Source organism: Protopterus annectens, chromosome 2.part1 (genome assembly GCF_019279795.1).
Source record: "Protopterus annectens isolate FY-2018-M chromosome 2.part1, PAN1.0, whole genome shotgun sequence".
In the NCBI taxonomy this organism is placed as follows: Eukaryota; Metazoa; Chordata; order Ceratodontiformes; family Protopteridae; genus Protopterus; species Protopterus annectens.
The window spans coordinates 176436812-176452497 of NC_056729.1; the positions used below are offsets into that span (position 1 = coordinate 176436812).

The following is a 15686-nucleotide window of genomic DNA, read 5'->3' on the forward strand; positions in this document are numbered from 1 at the left end:
TGCCCTGAAGGGTAATTTTTACCCTGGCCAATAGCCTAAAGTCAGTATCAAACCCTGTACTTTGTATTTATGAGGTGAAGACCTCGACTATTATGCCAAACCTTCCCGCTTTATGTCCTTTTATTGCCTGTGTGCTCAGCATGCACTTTCATAGCAATATGTCAATCTGAATTCCAAAAGCTGGAGAAAGCTAATTCATTACCATACAATCGGTGCAGGATTTACATAAGTCTCCTCATTTAAATGAGACTTGCATATAACTTTATGTGCAGTTTTGAAGGATTGCAAATATACACATCAGTAAGCTATGAATGCCATTTTGTGCATGTATATCTCTAGCACAGATACATGCAGTGTACATACATAAAGAATACAAATACCCAGTAAAACTACAAAAACTGGGTAATAAGCTGCAAGGCAGTAATCTAAAGAAACTGGGAAGGTGGTTAAGGGTAGATTGGGAATGTAAATTGTAGATTTGTTTGTGGGGAAGCGTTTAAGAACATTACTGGGTTGATTAAAGGCCTGCCAACATTGACTGATACTAGAATAAAATGAAATCTCTGTTGCTAAAACACCAAGGTGTACTTTTAGAGTAATGTAGCTCTGTGGATTTTTCTGTGGTGCTTTAGACTTAAGCAAGTAGTTTTCCTCATTAAAACAATGTATATAGCCATTGGCAATGAAATGATAGCTACCTTGAATCTTTGTTCTTGATATATAGCTTAAGTGTTTGTCCTGTCAGTGCATAATAATTTCTGTATTATGTGCAGTGCTGCACTTGAATGGAAAGCTATAAGAGGAACAAATGTTTAGACAGAAAGACATAAAAAGTTTATTTTGGACTGAAATGCAGAAATCCTGAGATTTTAACTGAGTTTAAATATACTGTAGATGTTATGGACAAGAAGTTCTGTCAAGAACTTGGAAAAACTGTATAGTGGCTATAATAGGTTAGATGTTGAACTAATTTATAATGATGCTGACAAAATTATTGTTGTGATTCACGCACTAGAAGAAATAAAATTTAAACATTGTGAGGCTATTTAAGATTATACCTGGTGGTAAATAAATAATAAATTTGATCTTTAACAAAATACTGGGAAATGTCAAAAATTGAGCAACATTTTTTTGTTTTCCTTTTCTTCAGGAGATTTCTTCTGGAGACTTTCCAGCTACAACAGAAGAAACAGAAAGAGAATCTGAGACAAATGAAACGCAGTAAGTTATCAGTCTTTGTAATTAATATTAATGTCAAACGGCAGGTGTGATGAGAGTAACAGGACTAAGTGAAAATTAGGAAAATGTGGGAGGAGTGGAATTCCCTAGATTGGCTACACAATCACTGTACAAGATGGTGACAAGACTAACTTTTAAACAGGAGCACTCTTTTCCTATCAGTTGCAAGTAACAGAAATTGTGTCTATTTTAGTTTCTGGGGCTAGCAAAATGTTTTCCAGAACCTACACCATTGCTACAATTCTGTCAGCTTTGGAGGATTTATTTGTTACTGCCTGCAATTTTCCTGAGGGTTAGCCAGCTACCCCTGAAAAGGCAGAAAGGGTGCATACATTTTCTCAATCTTAAGTTTTTATACACTCGTAACAAAGCTTTAGTTAATCCCACAGTCCTACTACGTCTGAGAAGCACAAGAAGATGTTTGATAAGTATGGGTAAAAAAGTGTATGCTTCTGCTGCAACTTACGGGAAAAAAAGTGTATGCTTCTGCTGCAACTCTGATTTTCAGAATTTTGAGTTGCCAGGCTCATTTATTAAGGCTTGTTTTGAATAATTGTGATGGGATTAGTAGCTGGCTTAATAATTAAGGTATGGATGCAAAACCATTGGTAATGAGATGTGCCACATAGAAGGACTTTCTGACAACAGTGGCAATGTGGTGGTCGAAGGAGAGGTTGCTGTCAACCTGCATTCCCAGATCTCTTATAATGCCTTCAGTGTTCAGTGGGCTGCCATCGATGTGGTAATTAGTGCGAACTGAGTTTTTACCAAAGGGGATGATGACACATTTTTGGCATTAAGCTTAAGGCCATGGTTTCGACACCAGTCATTGGTCTGAGTGAGGCCTTTCTGTGGGATGTCTGCATCACTTGGGGAGGTAATAATGGCTCCCAGTTTGCAGTTGTCTGCGAACTTGGTCAGCCAAAATCCCTTTGTGTTGACCTGGACTTCTGAGAAGTAGATGCCGATCCAGGACCAATCCCTGTGGGACTTCACTCGTGACTGGTCTTCAGTCTGATTTGGAGTCCACTACTTTCACACTGTGTGTTCTGTCTGTGAGCCAATTTGCAACCCACATAGTGATATAGGGGTTGATGCCTAGTTTGATGAGTTTGTCAATAATTCCCGAGTGAGGAATAGTATCAAAGGCCTTGGCCAGATCGAGGTAGGCTGTATGCACTGCCTTACCTTCATCCACAGCCGTCGTGACTGACTCAAAGAAGTCAGCCAGGTTGAGCAGGCATGATCTCCCTTTCGCAAAGCCAATTTGTGTGAGGTCTAGTGTTTGGTGATTTCCTATACCTTTGTTAATCAGGTCCATGCTGGTGCGCTCCATAGCTTTATATATCAGACTTGTCAGGCTAATGGGGTGATAATTCCCAGGGTCTGTAGTTGCTCTCCCTTTATGGAGAGGGATGACTATAGCAGTGCGACATTCGGTAGGGACAAAGCCTGAGGTGAGGCTGTGACTAAACAGTGCACACAGTTATGGTGCTAGTTCACTTTATACTTCATGTAGAACACAGCCAGGAATCTTATTGTGTCCCATGGAAACTGTATTCTTGGCCTTGGACAATGCAGTTTTAACCTGTGCTGTAGCAATGCTGAGTGCCTGGCATTCTTCCTGTATTGTGATTGATCCTTTAGCGGGGGAGAGAGGTTACAGTTGGCACTGAATCTTGGCAGTATCTCTTGGAGTAGTATAGGAGGTACCATTGTGCAGTAACTCAGAGCAAATCTGGGTATTGCCATGGAGGTTCTTGATATAACTATAGAAGGCTTTGTGATTGTTTTTAGTGTCTGCTGCAATTCTGCCTTCATAGCTGGCTTTGGAGGATTTGATGAAGGATCTCAATGTTTTTGTTGAGGCTAATAAGGGAGTTTTTGCAGTCTTGGGACTTCACCTTTTTCTGCAACAGTTTCTTCCGTCTGTTGTAGGATTTATTAATGGCAGGGGACCACCAGATTGGCTTCCTTTTCTTGGAGGAGAGCATTTTGGTTCTGTTGGGTGTGGCTAGTTCCATCCATTTATGTACATGTTAGTACAGTGAATTGGTGTATGATTCGGCAGTCATGCAGCTATTTTCCATTGACATGGTTGCCGTGAAGTTAGCCACCTCTGTTTTTAGGAGCCCAAAGTTAGCTTTGGAGAAGTTTTTCAAGGTGGTTACTTTTGCGGGGTATGGGGGGTGTGGGTAAGATGTGGATTTCCATGATGATTAGTTTATGGTCAGATCTGAACAGGGAGGGATTGACTACTGATGTAGAGCAACAGTCGCTCATGTTAGTAATAACCAGGTGAAGGATGTTGCTTCCTCTATTGGGCATCAGAATGAGCCGGTCCAGGGCATTGGAACTGATGAATTTCAGGAAGCGTTGGGCCAGTGTGCTGGTGCTTGAGTAATTTTCCCAGTTAATGGAGGAGTAGTTGAAGTCTCGTAGTATGAGAGTGTTGGGTTGGACCTTGATAGATTCCAGGGTGCTTAGGAATGTAGAGAGAGCATCTAGGGACATGGTTGGGGACCTATAGCAGACTATAACCTAGATCGCCGTCTTACCCAATGTAAGCTGTATCTGAAATATCACAGATGTGTTATGCTGTGGTACTAGTCTGGAGATGTCCATATCCTTTATGAATATGGAGACACCACCACCTTTGGAGCTTTGGTCCATGTTTCGGGGCTGAAAGTTGTGGAATGACTTATAGCCTGGTAGTGAAAGGGTGCTTTCTGCCTCTTTAAACCAGGTCTCCATTACAGCACAAATGTCAGTGTTTTGCATTTTGAGGACTGCTTCAAGCGAGTGCATCTTGAGATGTAGACTTCTAGCGCTGAGCAGCATGACCCTCGCATTGCATTTATTTATAGCTGTTACGGTGGTAATTTGGTCTTTGGAACACCACCTAAAAAAGGCACTGTAGGGCTGGCAAGAACCTTAGGCAGTACCCAGAAACCCAAGGGTGACAGATGCAGGCCATCTCTGCCAAAGCATCAATGTCTGTCAGTCATGTCATCCCAAGCAGACAGATACTGGATCCCCTTAGAATGACACCAGAAACATAGCCAGTTGTTGAAGTCAATCATTTTGTGTTCGTACTGTGGTATCATTCAGGGTGATGGTAAAATGCTGCTCAGGGCTAGGGTCATACGTGCCTGGGCCACATAATCCAAGAGTTCCACCATGTCTCTTTTCATGTAGTCCTGGGAGGTGTGTCTCAGGCCATTCACACCCACATGGGCAATGACAGAGTCATACCTGTACTTGTGGAGTGACCTGAGTGCATGTGTTATGTGTCGGATTCTGGCACCTGATAGACAGCTGACTGTTACCTTCTCCTCACTCAACCTAGTGAGTGGGACATCTGTGTGCCTCACTATTGAGTCACCTACGATTAGTGGATTGGGCAAGGTGTTTAGCCTTAGGGGCTTAGATTGAGGGGCACACTGTGGAGGTTAGCTATGTGTCCTGTGGTTTGTAATGTGTTGTGGTGATCGAGTTCGTTTCTGTCTTGGAGGTCTCTGCTGTTTGGGTAAATTTCTATTGAGAGCCTCTGCAAAGGTGAGTGTGTGGTTTGTGTTTTTATATTAGGGCTGGGATGGTGGGTGTTCTGGAGGGCTATGTGTTCCATGTGGTGTGGTGCAGGTGTTGACCTCCTCTTAACCAGCTAGTCCGGTCTTGGCTGGAGAGTGCATAGCTTCCAATTTGGTGATATAAGTGCATCTCTCACAAGTCTTCTTCTGTTCAAGTCGCTGCTCACTGTATGCTGTGTGTATGACTCTGCTGATACTTCAAGGGCTATGTTTGAGGAGGTTTGTATAGCTGCATTCTCAGAACCTCCAAGATGGTGATAAAAATGAGATTTCAAAATTTATTTTATTAGAGATTTTGTTTTTGGCCACTGTACTGCAGAGGTGATCAAAAAGTGTGATGAAAGGTTTAAGCTGATACAAGGAATATCTAAGGTTTTTCAGACCTCCTTTTCCAAAATTTCCAATGAATTCCCTTGTTCATAATCCAATTTTAAATAGTCTCAACAAAATGCACCTAATCAGACATTTAAGAAGAAATGGCAAGGGAGGATCCAAGAAGACTACTGGAGACTCCCAAAACCAAGGACAGTCCAATAAGTCAGAATGACTATTTCATTCCTCCTCAACGTCCCTGGCAACCTCTTTGTTTTTCCTTCCAGTATGTCTGAATCTTCACTTTTTTCTTTGGCAACAGATAATTTCAGACAAATGGATTCTGAAGATTATTTATCAATATTACAGACTGCAATGAGAGAAAATTTCTCCTTTCCTGGGGGTAATTCCTCATCCTCCAGACTCCTTAATCACATGCTGTCCCTGGAAGTAATAGAACTCGTTCCCCTTCTGACGTGGGAAAATGATTTTATTCAAGGAAGTTTTTAGTGCCAAAAAAAGAAAATGCTTGGAGACCAATTATGCCACTTTCTTTCCTAAACCTGTGTGTGATAGTACCCAAATTCAAAGTGATGCCACTTCACACCCTGTTTTACTGAAGTTTTCTATCACATTCCTACTCATCCAGGCTTCTGGTGTTTCTTAAGCTTTTGTGTGTTTGGATCACATTGTCCATTTTCTTCCTTAGCCTTTGGACTATCCCCTGCATCAAGAGTGTTTACAAAATGTGTAGCTCCAGTTATAGCTCATTGTGGGCTACAGGGTATCCACACTTTTAATATTTAGACAACTTCCTTATCTTTGCTGAGTATTTTTGAAAGTGTCAGGAATCTCTTTCTTGGATGAGAGACTTCTTACAGAAGCTGGGAATCCAAGCTTGACTCCTCCTTATGAGATTTTGCCTCTGGAATGTCACCTAGACACAACAGTTCAAAGAGCTTTTCTTCACGGTTCATTTATTAGTCATTTCAGCATGTCTGCCCATGGATCTTCATCTTTCTGTACATAGTCATGTCAAAAAATATTTGAAAGGGGTTTTGCATAAGATGTCTCCCAGAAAACTGGTGGCACCTCCTTGGGAGTCTTAATTTTGTGTTAGAGAAGCTAACAATTGCTTCATTTGAACCAGCTAACCTGGCTGACATGAGGTTCTTAACATGGAAAACAGTTTTACTGATTACTTTGACTTCTGCATGGGTTCCAAGCTCTTATTGTGAGCCCATCCTACCTCATTTTTCATACGAACACCTAAAGTGGTGTCCAGGTTAACTTTAAGCCAGACTATTCATCTCCCTGTTTTCTTACCTGAACCCAAAAAATGGGAGAGAAAGGATACTCCAATCTACTATTTTGACAGAACTAAATATTTCTGATCTTTGGATCAATTGTTAATTTCTTATGAAGATAAGAAGGGAAATCCTTTGTGAAGACAGAAAATTTCCAAATGGTTGTTTAAGATGAATAACTTTTTTGTACACATCACAACAAAACTATTTCAGATAGTGTCAAGGCCCAGTCAACCTGGGCCTAGGCTTCATCTATTGCTTTTTGGAAAGGGCTGGATTCTAGAAGTATTCTGGAAGTTGCATCTTGGTCCTCTGTACATAATGTTACAAAGCACTAAGCTTGATTCCTTCTGTATGTCTAGAACAGACTTTGCAAGAACCATTTCCCAGGGGCTCTTGGACTCTTCTCCTTCCACCCCCCAAATTTATTACTGTTTTTCGGCTTTTTCCCGGTTAGCGGTCGCCACAGCAGAACTCTGGTCTGCTAATGATTGGCAATGGATTTTTACAGTGCCGAGGTGCCAGCCCGATGCCCAACATTCAAAGAAGGCACACCCATTCACACATGCACCTACCTGCATGTCTTAAACATCACTCAACAGCAGGGAGAACATGCAGACTCCACACAGAAGGTGCTCCAGCCGAGAAGTGAACGGGAGAACCTCTTGCTGTGAGGCGATAACGCTAACCACTGCACCACCATGGCCATTAAGGATAATCTACCCAGATAGCTAGGATACTGCAGCAGTAATCAGTATTACAAACCTAGTACAGTTGTATAAGTAGCTGTTCGAGTGATCACCTGTGCAGTCGCCACTCCCTCCCTCTATCTCACTTGTTTTTTTTTTGTTCGTTGTTTATGCCAGTGTGTGGATATTTCCTTTTGTCCTTTCTAGGACTTTCCTTTCAGGGCTCTGCCTCCGACTCTCTGTTGGCAGGAAACTTCTGAATGGCTCGATGCCCAAACTTGTTTTTTTAATCAGCTCAGGTAGAGCTGTCTGATATTTTGGATGTGTGGAAGGTAGCCTTAAATTTTGGAAGCTGGCTGGCTGTTATATACTGCAGAAGTGATCATTCAAACATCTGCTATTATATTAAGTTTACTTACGCAAGTGTATTTTTCAGCTCTACCAAATTCATTTTATGAAATACTTTACATTGATAAATTTTGTCAGGGGCATTAGCAGCATATTTTGCAGTTTTATTGTATGTTTGCTCAATCTTTTATAGGTGAGTGTTCAGAATATTCATAAGGGTAGAGGGGGCATAAACTGGTATAGGTAGAAAAAGAGTTTGGGCTGTGTTTAGTTGTGCTGTTGCTTTTGGGAAAGTTATTGATATGTAAGACATAACCAGCTTTATGTGAGTTTTTGAGGTTATATAGTTGATATGTTTCTTGAAGGATAATGTATGATCTATAAATATTCCTAAAGGTTTGGCTTCGGAGAATTGCTCGACTGGTGTGTTATTTTGTGAAGTAATTGAGATTTCATTGTCACCATATATAAGACGTTTAGTTTTATTGGTATTTAAGAAAGGATTTGAGTTGTTAAACCAATGTTCTAAGCTTTGAAGTTTAATGCGTGAGGAATGCTGCAACTGACGGAGGGAGTTAGTAGCACTGATAGCACACTGTACTAAGGGAGCATCAGGAATATTGGCATGCATATCATTTACCAAGATACTGATCAGAACTGGTCCATATAGTGTACCTTATGGAACACCTGTGTTATTGGGTAGAAAAGTGCTTGGGATCATTTTACTGCTTGTTGTTGATCAGATAAATAACGTTTTCTAACATTTCTTTGCCAGATCCATGTTAACCAGACTTTGTGTAAAAGGACAGAAAATGAGATATGCTAGGTGGGGCTAAAAGAATAGCAGTGAATAAAATACCCTTGTTTGTGCTATGGTTAATACCATTTAAGAAGAATAAAATAACCATTACAGTGTTAAATCCAGGTCAAAAAAACTGTTATGTAGAAGAGAACAAATTGATGTTCTTCGTGTTTCACTGTTGCAGTCATCACCTGTGGGTTATCCCTGCTGTGGTAGCCCTTGGCCAGCCAGAATATCCGAGTCAATGTTTTTCTGCATCAGCTGCTGTCTCCTGTAGACTGACATCAGGTTGTCATTGCTATAAAGCAAGGCAGATGATGCCATTACATCAGTCTTTCTTGCCGTGGAGCCCATAGCAGAAGCAGTTCGCAAGTGTGCCAGTCAGTTGCTACCAGAGTTCGGATCACAGCTGAAAACATCTAAAGCTAAGTACCCCATCCATGTCTGAAAAAGTTAACTGTTTCACCTTTGAAATGAAAATCCCCCACCGAGACTTCCATTCTTACTGTTTCACTTGTTTAGGTCCAGACCATGACGTAGCCCACTGTCAGTTTTGTGCCCTTTTTAATGCAAGAACTATTCATCGGAAAGCTCTTTTTGTGGATAGCTATTTTCGTCTTCCATCTTGTCATATGGCGTCGGTTAGCCATCTATCAGCAGAACCTCTGAAAAAGCATAAGGAAAAGGATAAAGACAGACCTCACAAGGCAAAGCCTTCCGATGACTCCTCCGCAAAACAGGTCGTCAGTACTCTGGAATTCAGTGAGGAGCTTTCGCAGCCCCTGATGCCCGACACGATTGCCATGCAGGCCTCTACTGAGACCCTTTTGGAGTCCTGTATGCCGCAGAAATCTTCTTCATCTTCAGAGACTTTGGCTGTCTCTGTTTCAGTTGGGTCCGGAGCCGCTAAGCAGGTATCGGCTTCCAAGGATGTCTTTTGCACTACGAACATCTTCTCACCCATCTACCACTAATTTCAGACTGATGACTTCTCTTAGGCCTAGAAGCCAGGCCACCCCTAGGAAATCTTCCTCTAGCCACCATCTTCCTCCTGCTCTTCCACCGCGGGCCCAAATGCTTAAGATGGTAAAGATCTTATTTCCCTTATCAGGGGCAGTCAGGCCTCTTCTTCTAAAAGGAAAATACTGCCTTCTCCTGAATTATTGACAGAGCAAGATTCTGAGGAATCAGATTATTCAGACTTGGAAGAGAATTACCAACCTCTTACTGCTTTTGAGGATTGAGATGCAGAGGAATATACCCCTTCTGCCTCCCCAGAAGAAGACTTCTCCTTTGGGGAAACCCTCCATACCCTCATGGAGCATTTCCAATGGGAATCACAGGATTTCCCTCAGTCCAAGAAAAGGCTAATAAAATTTCTACACCTTCCTCAGCACAGACCCCTTGCCATCCCCCCTGTTTTAGATGTGGTGGATGATGATTTCCTTGAATCCAGTTTAGCCCCGGATGCCCTTCCTCCTGCTCCCAGTAAGCCTGACAGGTATTACAGAGTACCAGACACTCACAAATACCTGTACAGAAATCCTGCTGCAGACTCAGAGATCATTACACAGGGCCGCAAAGGAGCCAGGACTAGTTCTGCAAAGAACCCAACTCATTCTAATAAAGTGGCCAGAGCTCTGGACAGATGGGGTAAAAAAGTATACACCTCTGCAACCTTAGCCATCAGACCTCTCAACTGTCAGTTCCATATGTTAAAATATCAACAGCACACTTTGGAACTGTTAAAGCAAAAGATTTCTACTTTTCTAGACTGTGCCAATTCTATGGAGTTAGCAGTTTTACTGCACTCCACTTGTCAAGTGGCTAGGCATTCTTTACACTGTGGATATGATGCACTAGAAGCCTCTAGCAGGGTACAGTGTCTGGATCTGTCATTCGGAGACATGCATGGTTGAAGGAACAACCTCTACCTGATCATGTCAAGTCAAAGTTAATTGATGCAACTATGAAATGGTTTGAGGAAGCCCTAATTAAATATGGTAAGTTTAACAACGGAGACTTTTATCTTATTTTAACCTTGATGGAAATGGTTTTAAAAAATAATTTTATACATTATGAAGGGGAGTTTTTTAAACAAGTACAGGGAGTAGCGATGGTGGCAAGGTGTACCCCATACGTACACCAACATAATTCTTTCAGTTTGGGAGGAAAAATACATTATAAATTTCAAATATGAAAAATGTTGGAAACTGTACAAGCGCTACCTGGATTACATGTGTTTTTTATGGACAAGCTCTGAAAGCATGTTTTTTTGAATTTTTAAATTATATATCAGAATCAACTGATTTTTAAATTTTACATACAAGATTAATAAGGATGAATTGGAATATCTGGACATTTCTGTTAAGAAATGTGAAGGTATTTTCAGTTCAAAGATATATCGGGAAAAAAACTTTCTCAAATTCATATTTAGCGTACAATAGTGCACACCCCCTACATCAGAAAAAAGGAATTGTTAAGGGACAATATGTTAGGGGTAGTCGTATGACATCCAGAGAATGTGATTTTGAAGTAGAATGCCATTGAGTGAAATGTTTATAGGTAGAGGTTACCCCAACGAATTTATAAAACACACAGAAAAAGAAGTTAGAGAAGGAAGGCAGGATAGATTTAAACCCATGTTGGGGGACAAAACAGGGCTTAGTAAGGAAAAGGTTAAAACAGTGAATTTTGAAGGTGAAAGAAATTTTGTGACAGATTATAATGGCGACGCAGTAAGAATACGAAAAGTGTTAGAAGAGGAATGGAATAGATTTGGTGATCTATCAGACTTGGAGGGAATTTTCGATAACCCTTTCAGATGCACATACAGAAGGGGTAGAAGTCTAAAGGCTATATTAGAAGGCAAAACAGATGGCCTTAAGCACAAAGAGGGTAAAGTAGGGACCTTTAAATGTGGACAATGCTCCCAGTGTCCGTATATCTACATGAGGGACACTATTCTGGTTAGCAGTAGGGATAGACTTATTAGTAGTAGGGACTATGCGAATTGTGACACTATTGGTATAGTTTACATAGGGCTTTGTGACCATTGTGAAACATTCTATGTAGGTAAATCTGAAAGAAAGTTAAAAAACAAAATCTATGAGCATAACTATGAAATTAGAACAAAATGTCCCAAGAATGCTCTTTACAGACACACAATAATCTGTCAAGAAGGTAAATTGAAATTCTTTGTATGGAAGTAATTCAAAAGGACATAAGAGGAGGTCCATGGGAGACTTCCATTGAATACAAAGAACTACTGTGACAACTATCCCTGGAAGCTACTAAATTTCCAGGTCTGAATGATGCAGTCTCTCTAGCTCCAGTTTTAAAGTTAAGGGCTGCAAAGCTCTAGTGACTCTGGAAAAATGTATCCCTTTATGTATATTAACTTTAAAAAATGTAATACTTCGTACCTTAGGACAAAACTAAGGACTGCAACATCAAAAGTGTATGTGCAATAATTTATTCTGGTTCAAAAAGAGAAAAAAGAAAATGTATGTCTTTTACTATATTACTGTTTGAACCATTTATTTAAAAAGCACTTGTATAGGATTTTAATTCTTTCTTTGGACACAAGATGGTGCTATTGTATGGAAGAAAAGTTTGTTTTATAAGGTTTTTAACATGTATAAAACTAAACCTTATTTGTATTTATATTTATATATTTATATCTATTAGAGTTTAGAGAAGGTATTGTGGATATTTTGATATTTATATATTTATATATTTATATATGTATGTATGTGTTTAGAACTGTTTTAAATGACTGTTTTAAAGGAATTTTAAAAAAAGTTTTATAGGACTGAACATCTATTAAGTACATGTGACCACATTAAGAATATACGCCAATTGGATAGCAGTATTAATTAAGTGGAGGGTATTTTAGGGGGAAAATTGTAAAAGGTATGCATTTCTGTTTCATCTGAGGAAGTCAGTAGAGGATGAAAATGCATCTGTAGTGACAACAGCGTTTATGGTTTTATTCTGAAGAAAGTGTGTTTCAGTAAAGCTTGTTCGTGTGGAAGATACCAGTGGAGTCGTGCCTTGGTGGAATTGTTCTATTTTTCTTTTGGTTTTGGCTGCTTTTATTATGCAATTTACTTTCCTGTTCATTTTGGCTGTTGATGCACCTATGGGCAAATACTGCTTGTTTGGAGAAAAAGCAGAAGAGGTGCTTAAAAAAATGAAAGACAAAGCAAAATCTATGCAAACAGTAAAATATTTCTTTCAGGTTCAACCTCCTAGATTCAGCAGGAACTTTCCCTCTAAGCATTGGTCTTTTCCTGCTCCCAGCAGACAGAGGCAAGCTCAGCCCTGCAGGGACAGGCCACTCTGGACCCTACAGCAGGGACATCAGAGAACCGAACAGTGGACCACATCCTCTAAGGCAGGGAGTTCTAACCAATCCCTCTATGGCAAAAACTGTCAGTGACTCCCCCCCCACCCTTCGCCCAAAAGCGCAGAGGAAGTTTGTCCCTCTCCAAAGAAAATTGGATGTCTGTAACTAAGGACCAATGGGTCTTAACAATCATTTTTCAGGGATACAAATTCACTTGCTACGAATTCCCAGTTCCCAGAGCGTATCCAAACTTAACTCCAAATCACTGGGCAGAGGCATTAAAACAAGTCCAAACTCTCATATCCCAGGATGCAGTAGAACCTGTTCCCACAGATAAAACAGGCAAAGGCTTTTATACCAGGCTATTCCTTGTTCCCAGAAAGGAGGGCACTTGGCGCTTCATCCTGGATCAATCCATTCTGAACACCTGCCTGGTGGTCCCCAAATTCAAAATGCTAACTTTGTAGCAGCTGCTGCTTATGCTGACAAAAAATGCCTGGTTAGTTACCCTGGACCTAAAAGATGCCTATCTCCATATCCCCATAAGGGAGTCCTGCAAAAAAATTCCTGCATTTCAGAGCAGGCTCACAGCACTTTCAGTTCTCTGCTCTTCCCTTTGCCTTAACTACTGCTCCCAGGGTTTTCACCAAATGCCTGGCCCTGGTCATAGCATTCTGCAGACAGAAAAACATTCAGATGTATTCATATCTGGACGACTGCCTCATCCAGGCAGAGAGCAAAGAAGAGCTCCTGCAGGACTTGCTCTTTGTCAAAACCCTTCTCACTTCCTTAGGATTCACCATCAGTGAGAGGAAATCAAAGCAAACTCCCTCCAGGAGTATCATCTTTCTGGGAGCAGCAAACTCCCTCCAGGAGTATCATCTTTCTGGGAGCTCTGCTGGACACAGCATCCCAAATGGCCATCTTAACCCCAGAGAAGCAGAGCTTCCTGCCTCTCTACTTTACCCAGCTGGCATCCCAGACTCAACTCACAGCAAGAAAGTTCTTGCAAGCCTTGGGATACATGGCTTCTTGCATCCTTCTGATTCCTCTGGCCAGACTGCACATGAGGAAACTTCAGTGGTAGCTAAGGAACCATTGGTGCCAACATTCTCAACCTCTGAAGACCTCTCTCCCTCTGATCCCCTGTACAAGGGCAGAGTTGCTCTGGTGGGCAGAGGCATATAGCATGAATCAGGGTCTCCCCTTCATCCACCACCCCACATGCCAGACCCTCACCACTGATGCTTCTGATGTAACTTGGGGTGCCCACCCTGGGGGCAGGTGCACCCAGGGTCTTTGGGATGCCCAACACCTTCCTTTGCACATCAACCAGAAGGAGATGATTGCAGTACAGAAGGCTCTGACATCCTTTCAGCCTCATCTCAGGCCAGGGGTTCTCCTTGTCAAAACAGACAACACCACAGTAATGTGGTACATCAACAAACAGGGAGGGACACAGTCTTACCCCCTGTGCAGGCTTGCCATGAACCTCTAGCTGACGGCCTCCACCATGGGTTTACACATTATAACCCAATACCTCCAAGGAATCAACAACACCCTGGCAGACCACTTAAGCAGACACATTGTAGACCCCCATGTATGGCAGCTCAACAGAAGAATCTTTGGCAAAGTCACTCAAGTGTGGGGAACCCAGAGGTGGATCTCTTTGCTTCGCACCTCAACCATCAGCTAAAGAAATTTTGCACCAGGGAATATCACCACCTAGCATGGAAGGTGGATGCCTTAACCTTCCCTTGGAACTCCCTCTTTGTGTACGCCTTCCCCCCTCTTCCTCTGGTTCCCAAGGTACTCATAAAGATCAGGGAGGAGGGACCCAAGGCCATTCTCATTGCTCCAGATTGGCCCAGGTAACATTGGTACCCCCTATTACGCAGCCTCACATCTCATCATCCCTGGCAGCTTCCCTGGATCCCAAACCTCTTGACTAAAGCGGGGGGGGGGGGATACTGCACCAAGACTTTGCAGACTCTCAAGCTGTTAGCATGGCCTATACCCCAGGTAAGGGAAGGGCCCCTGCTAAGCAAGCAGGTCCTGTACATTCTCAAAAAGGCCAGAAGGCCAAGCACCAGAAGATCTTATGCAGGAAAATGGAAAAGATTCTGCTTCTGGTGCCAGGCCAGAGAACCCAGTTCCTCCCAACCTGCTGTCTCTCTCATCCTGGAATATCTAGCAGAATTACTTAATAGTGGCCTTTCCATCTCTTCGGTTAAGATCCATGCTTCATCCATTTCTGCTCAGTTTAACACAGACTAGCCCTTGTTTTCTCACCCTTTGAATAAGCAATTCCTCAGGGGGGGCTTCTAACATCAAGCCTCCCAGAAGGCCTCCCACGCCAGCCTGGGATCTTAACTTTGTTCTGGAAAAACTGACCCTACCCTCTTTCAAACCTGCTGCTCAGCAGAACTGAAATTCCTCACCTGGAAGACTGCCTTTTTGCTAGTCATCACTTCAACCAGAAGGGTGTCTGAGCTGCAGGCCCTGATGACCATTGAGCCCTTCATCATTTTCCATGCAGACAGGGTGTCCCTGAGGACTAATCTCTCCTTTATGCCCAAGGGGATATCTAATGTGACTCTCAACCAGGCCATTCATCTGCCTAACTTCGTCCCCAACCCTCAAAACAAGGGAGAAAGAATTCTGTACTCCCTAGATGTGCACAGGCAGCTCAGATACTCTGTGGACCCTACTAAACCCTTCAGAAAAACAGACCAACTTCCTTGTCAGTTTTACCTTAGTCTGCTTGGAAATGGGCTTCCCCTCTGCTCCTGTCTCTAAATGGATATCACACTGTATCCATTTCTGTTACAGATTTCATGGAAAACCTCCACCTAAGTCTGTTCACACCCATTCCACTATGCAGCCTCCACTTCCACAGCATTCCTCAGAGGAGTCCCCACCAGGGACATCTTGGAAGCTGCCATCTGGACATCTGTCCATACCTTTACAAAGCATTACCACCTTCCTCTTTTCTCCAAGGCTAGGATAGGGTTTGCATCTGCAGTACTGCAGGGCCTCCTTACCCCT

At 42.1% G+C, this 15686-nt stretch overlaps 1 protein-coding gene across 1 annotated transcript in view; it reads left to right on the forward strand.

Annotated features, from left to right (window-relative positions):
• ARAP2 (ArfGAP with RhoGAP domain, ankyrin repeat and PH domain 2) overlaps positions 1-15686 on the forward strand; it is a 2678178-nt gene that overhangs the window by 1098334 nt on the left and 1564158 nt on the right. The window contains exon 5 of the mRNA XM_044062089.1: positions 1151-1221. Within this exon, the coding sequence (XP_043918024.1) occupies positions 1151-1221 (71 nt within the window). The remainder of the gene's footprint in view (positions 1-1150; positions 1222-15686) is intronic.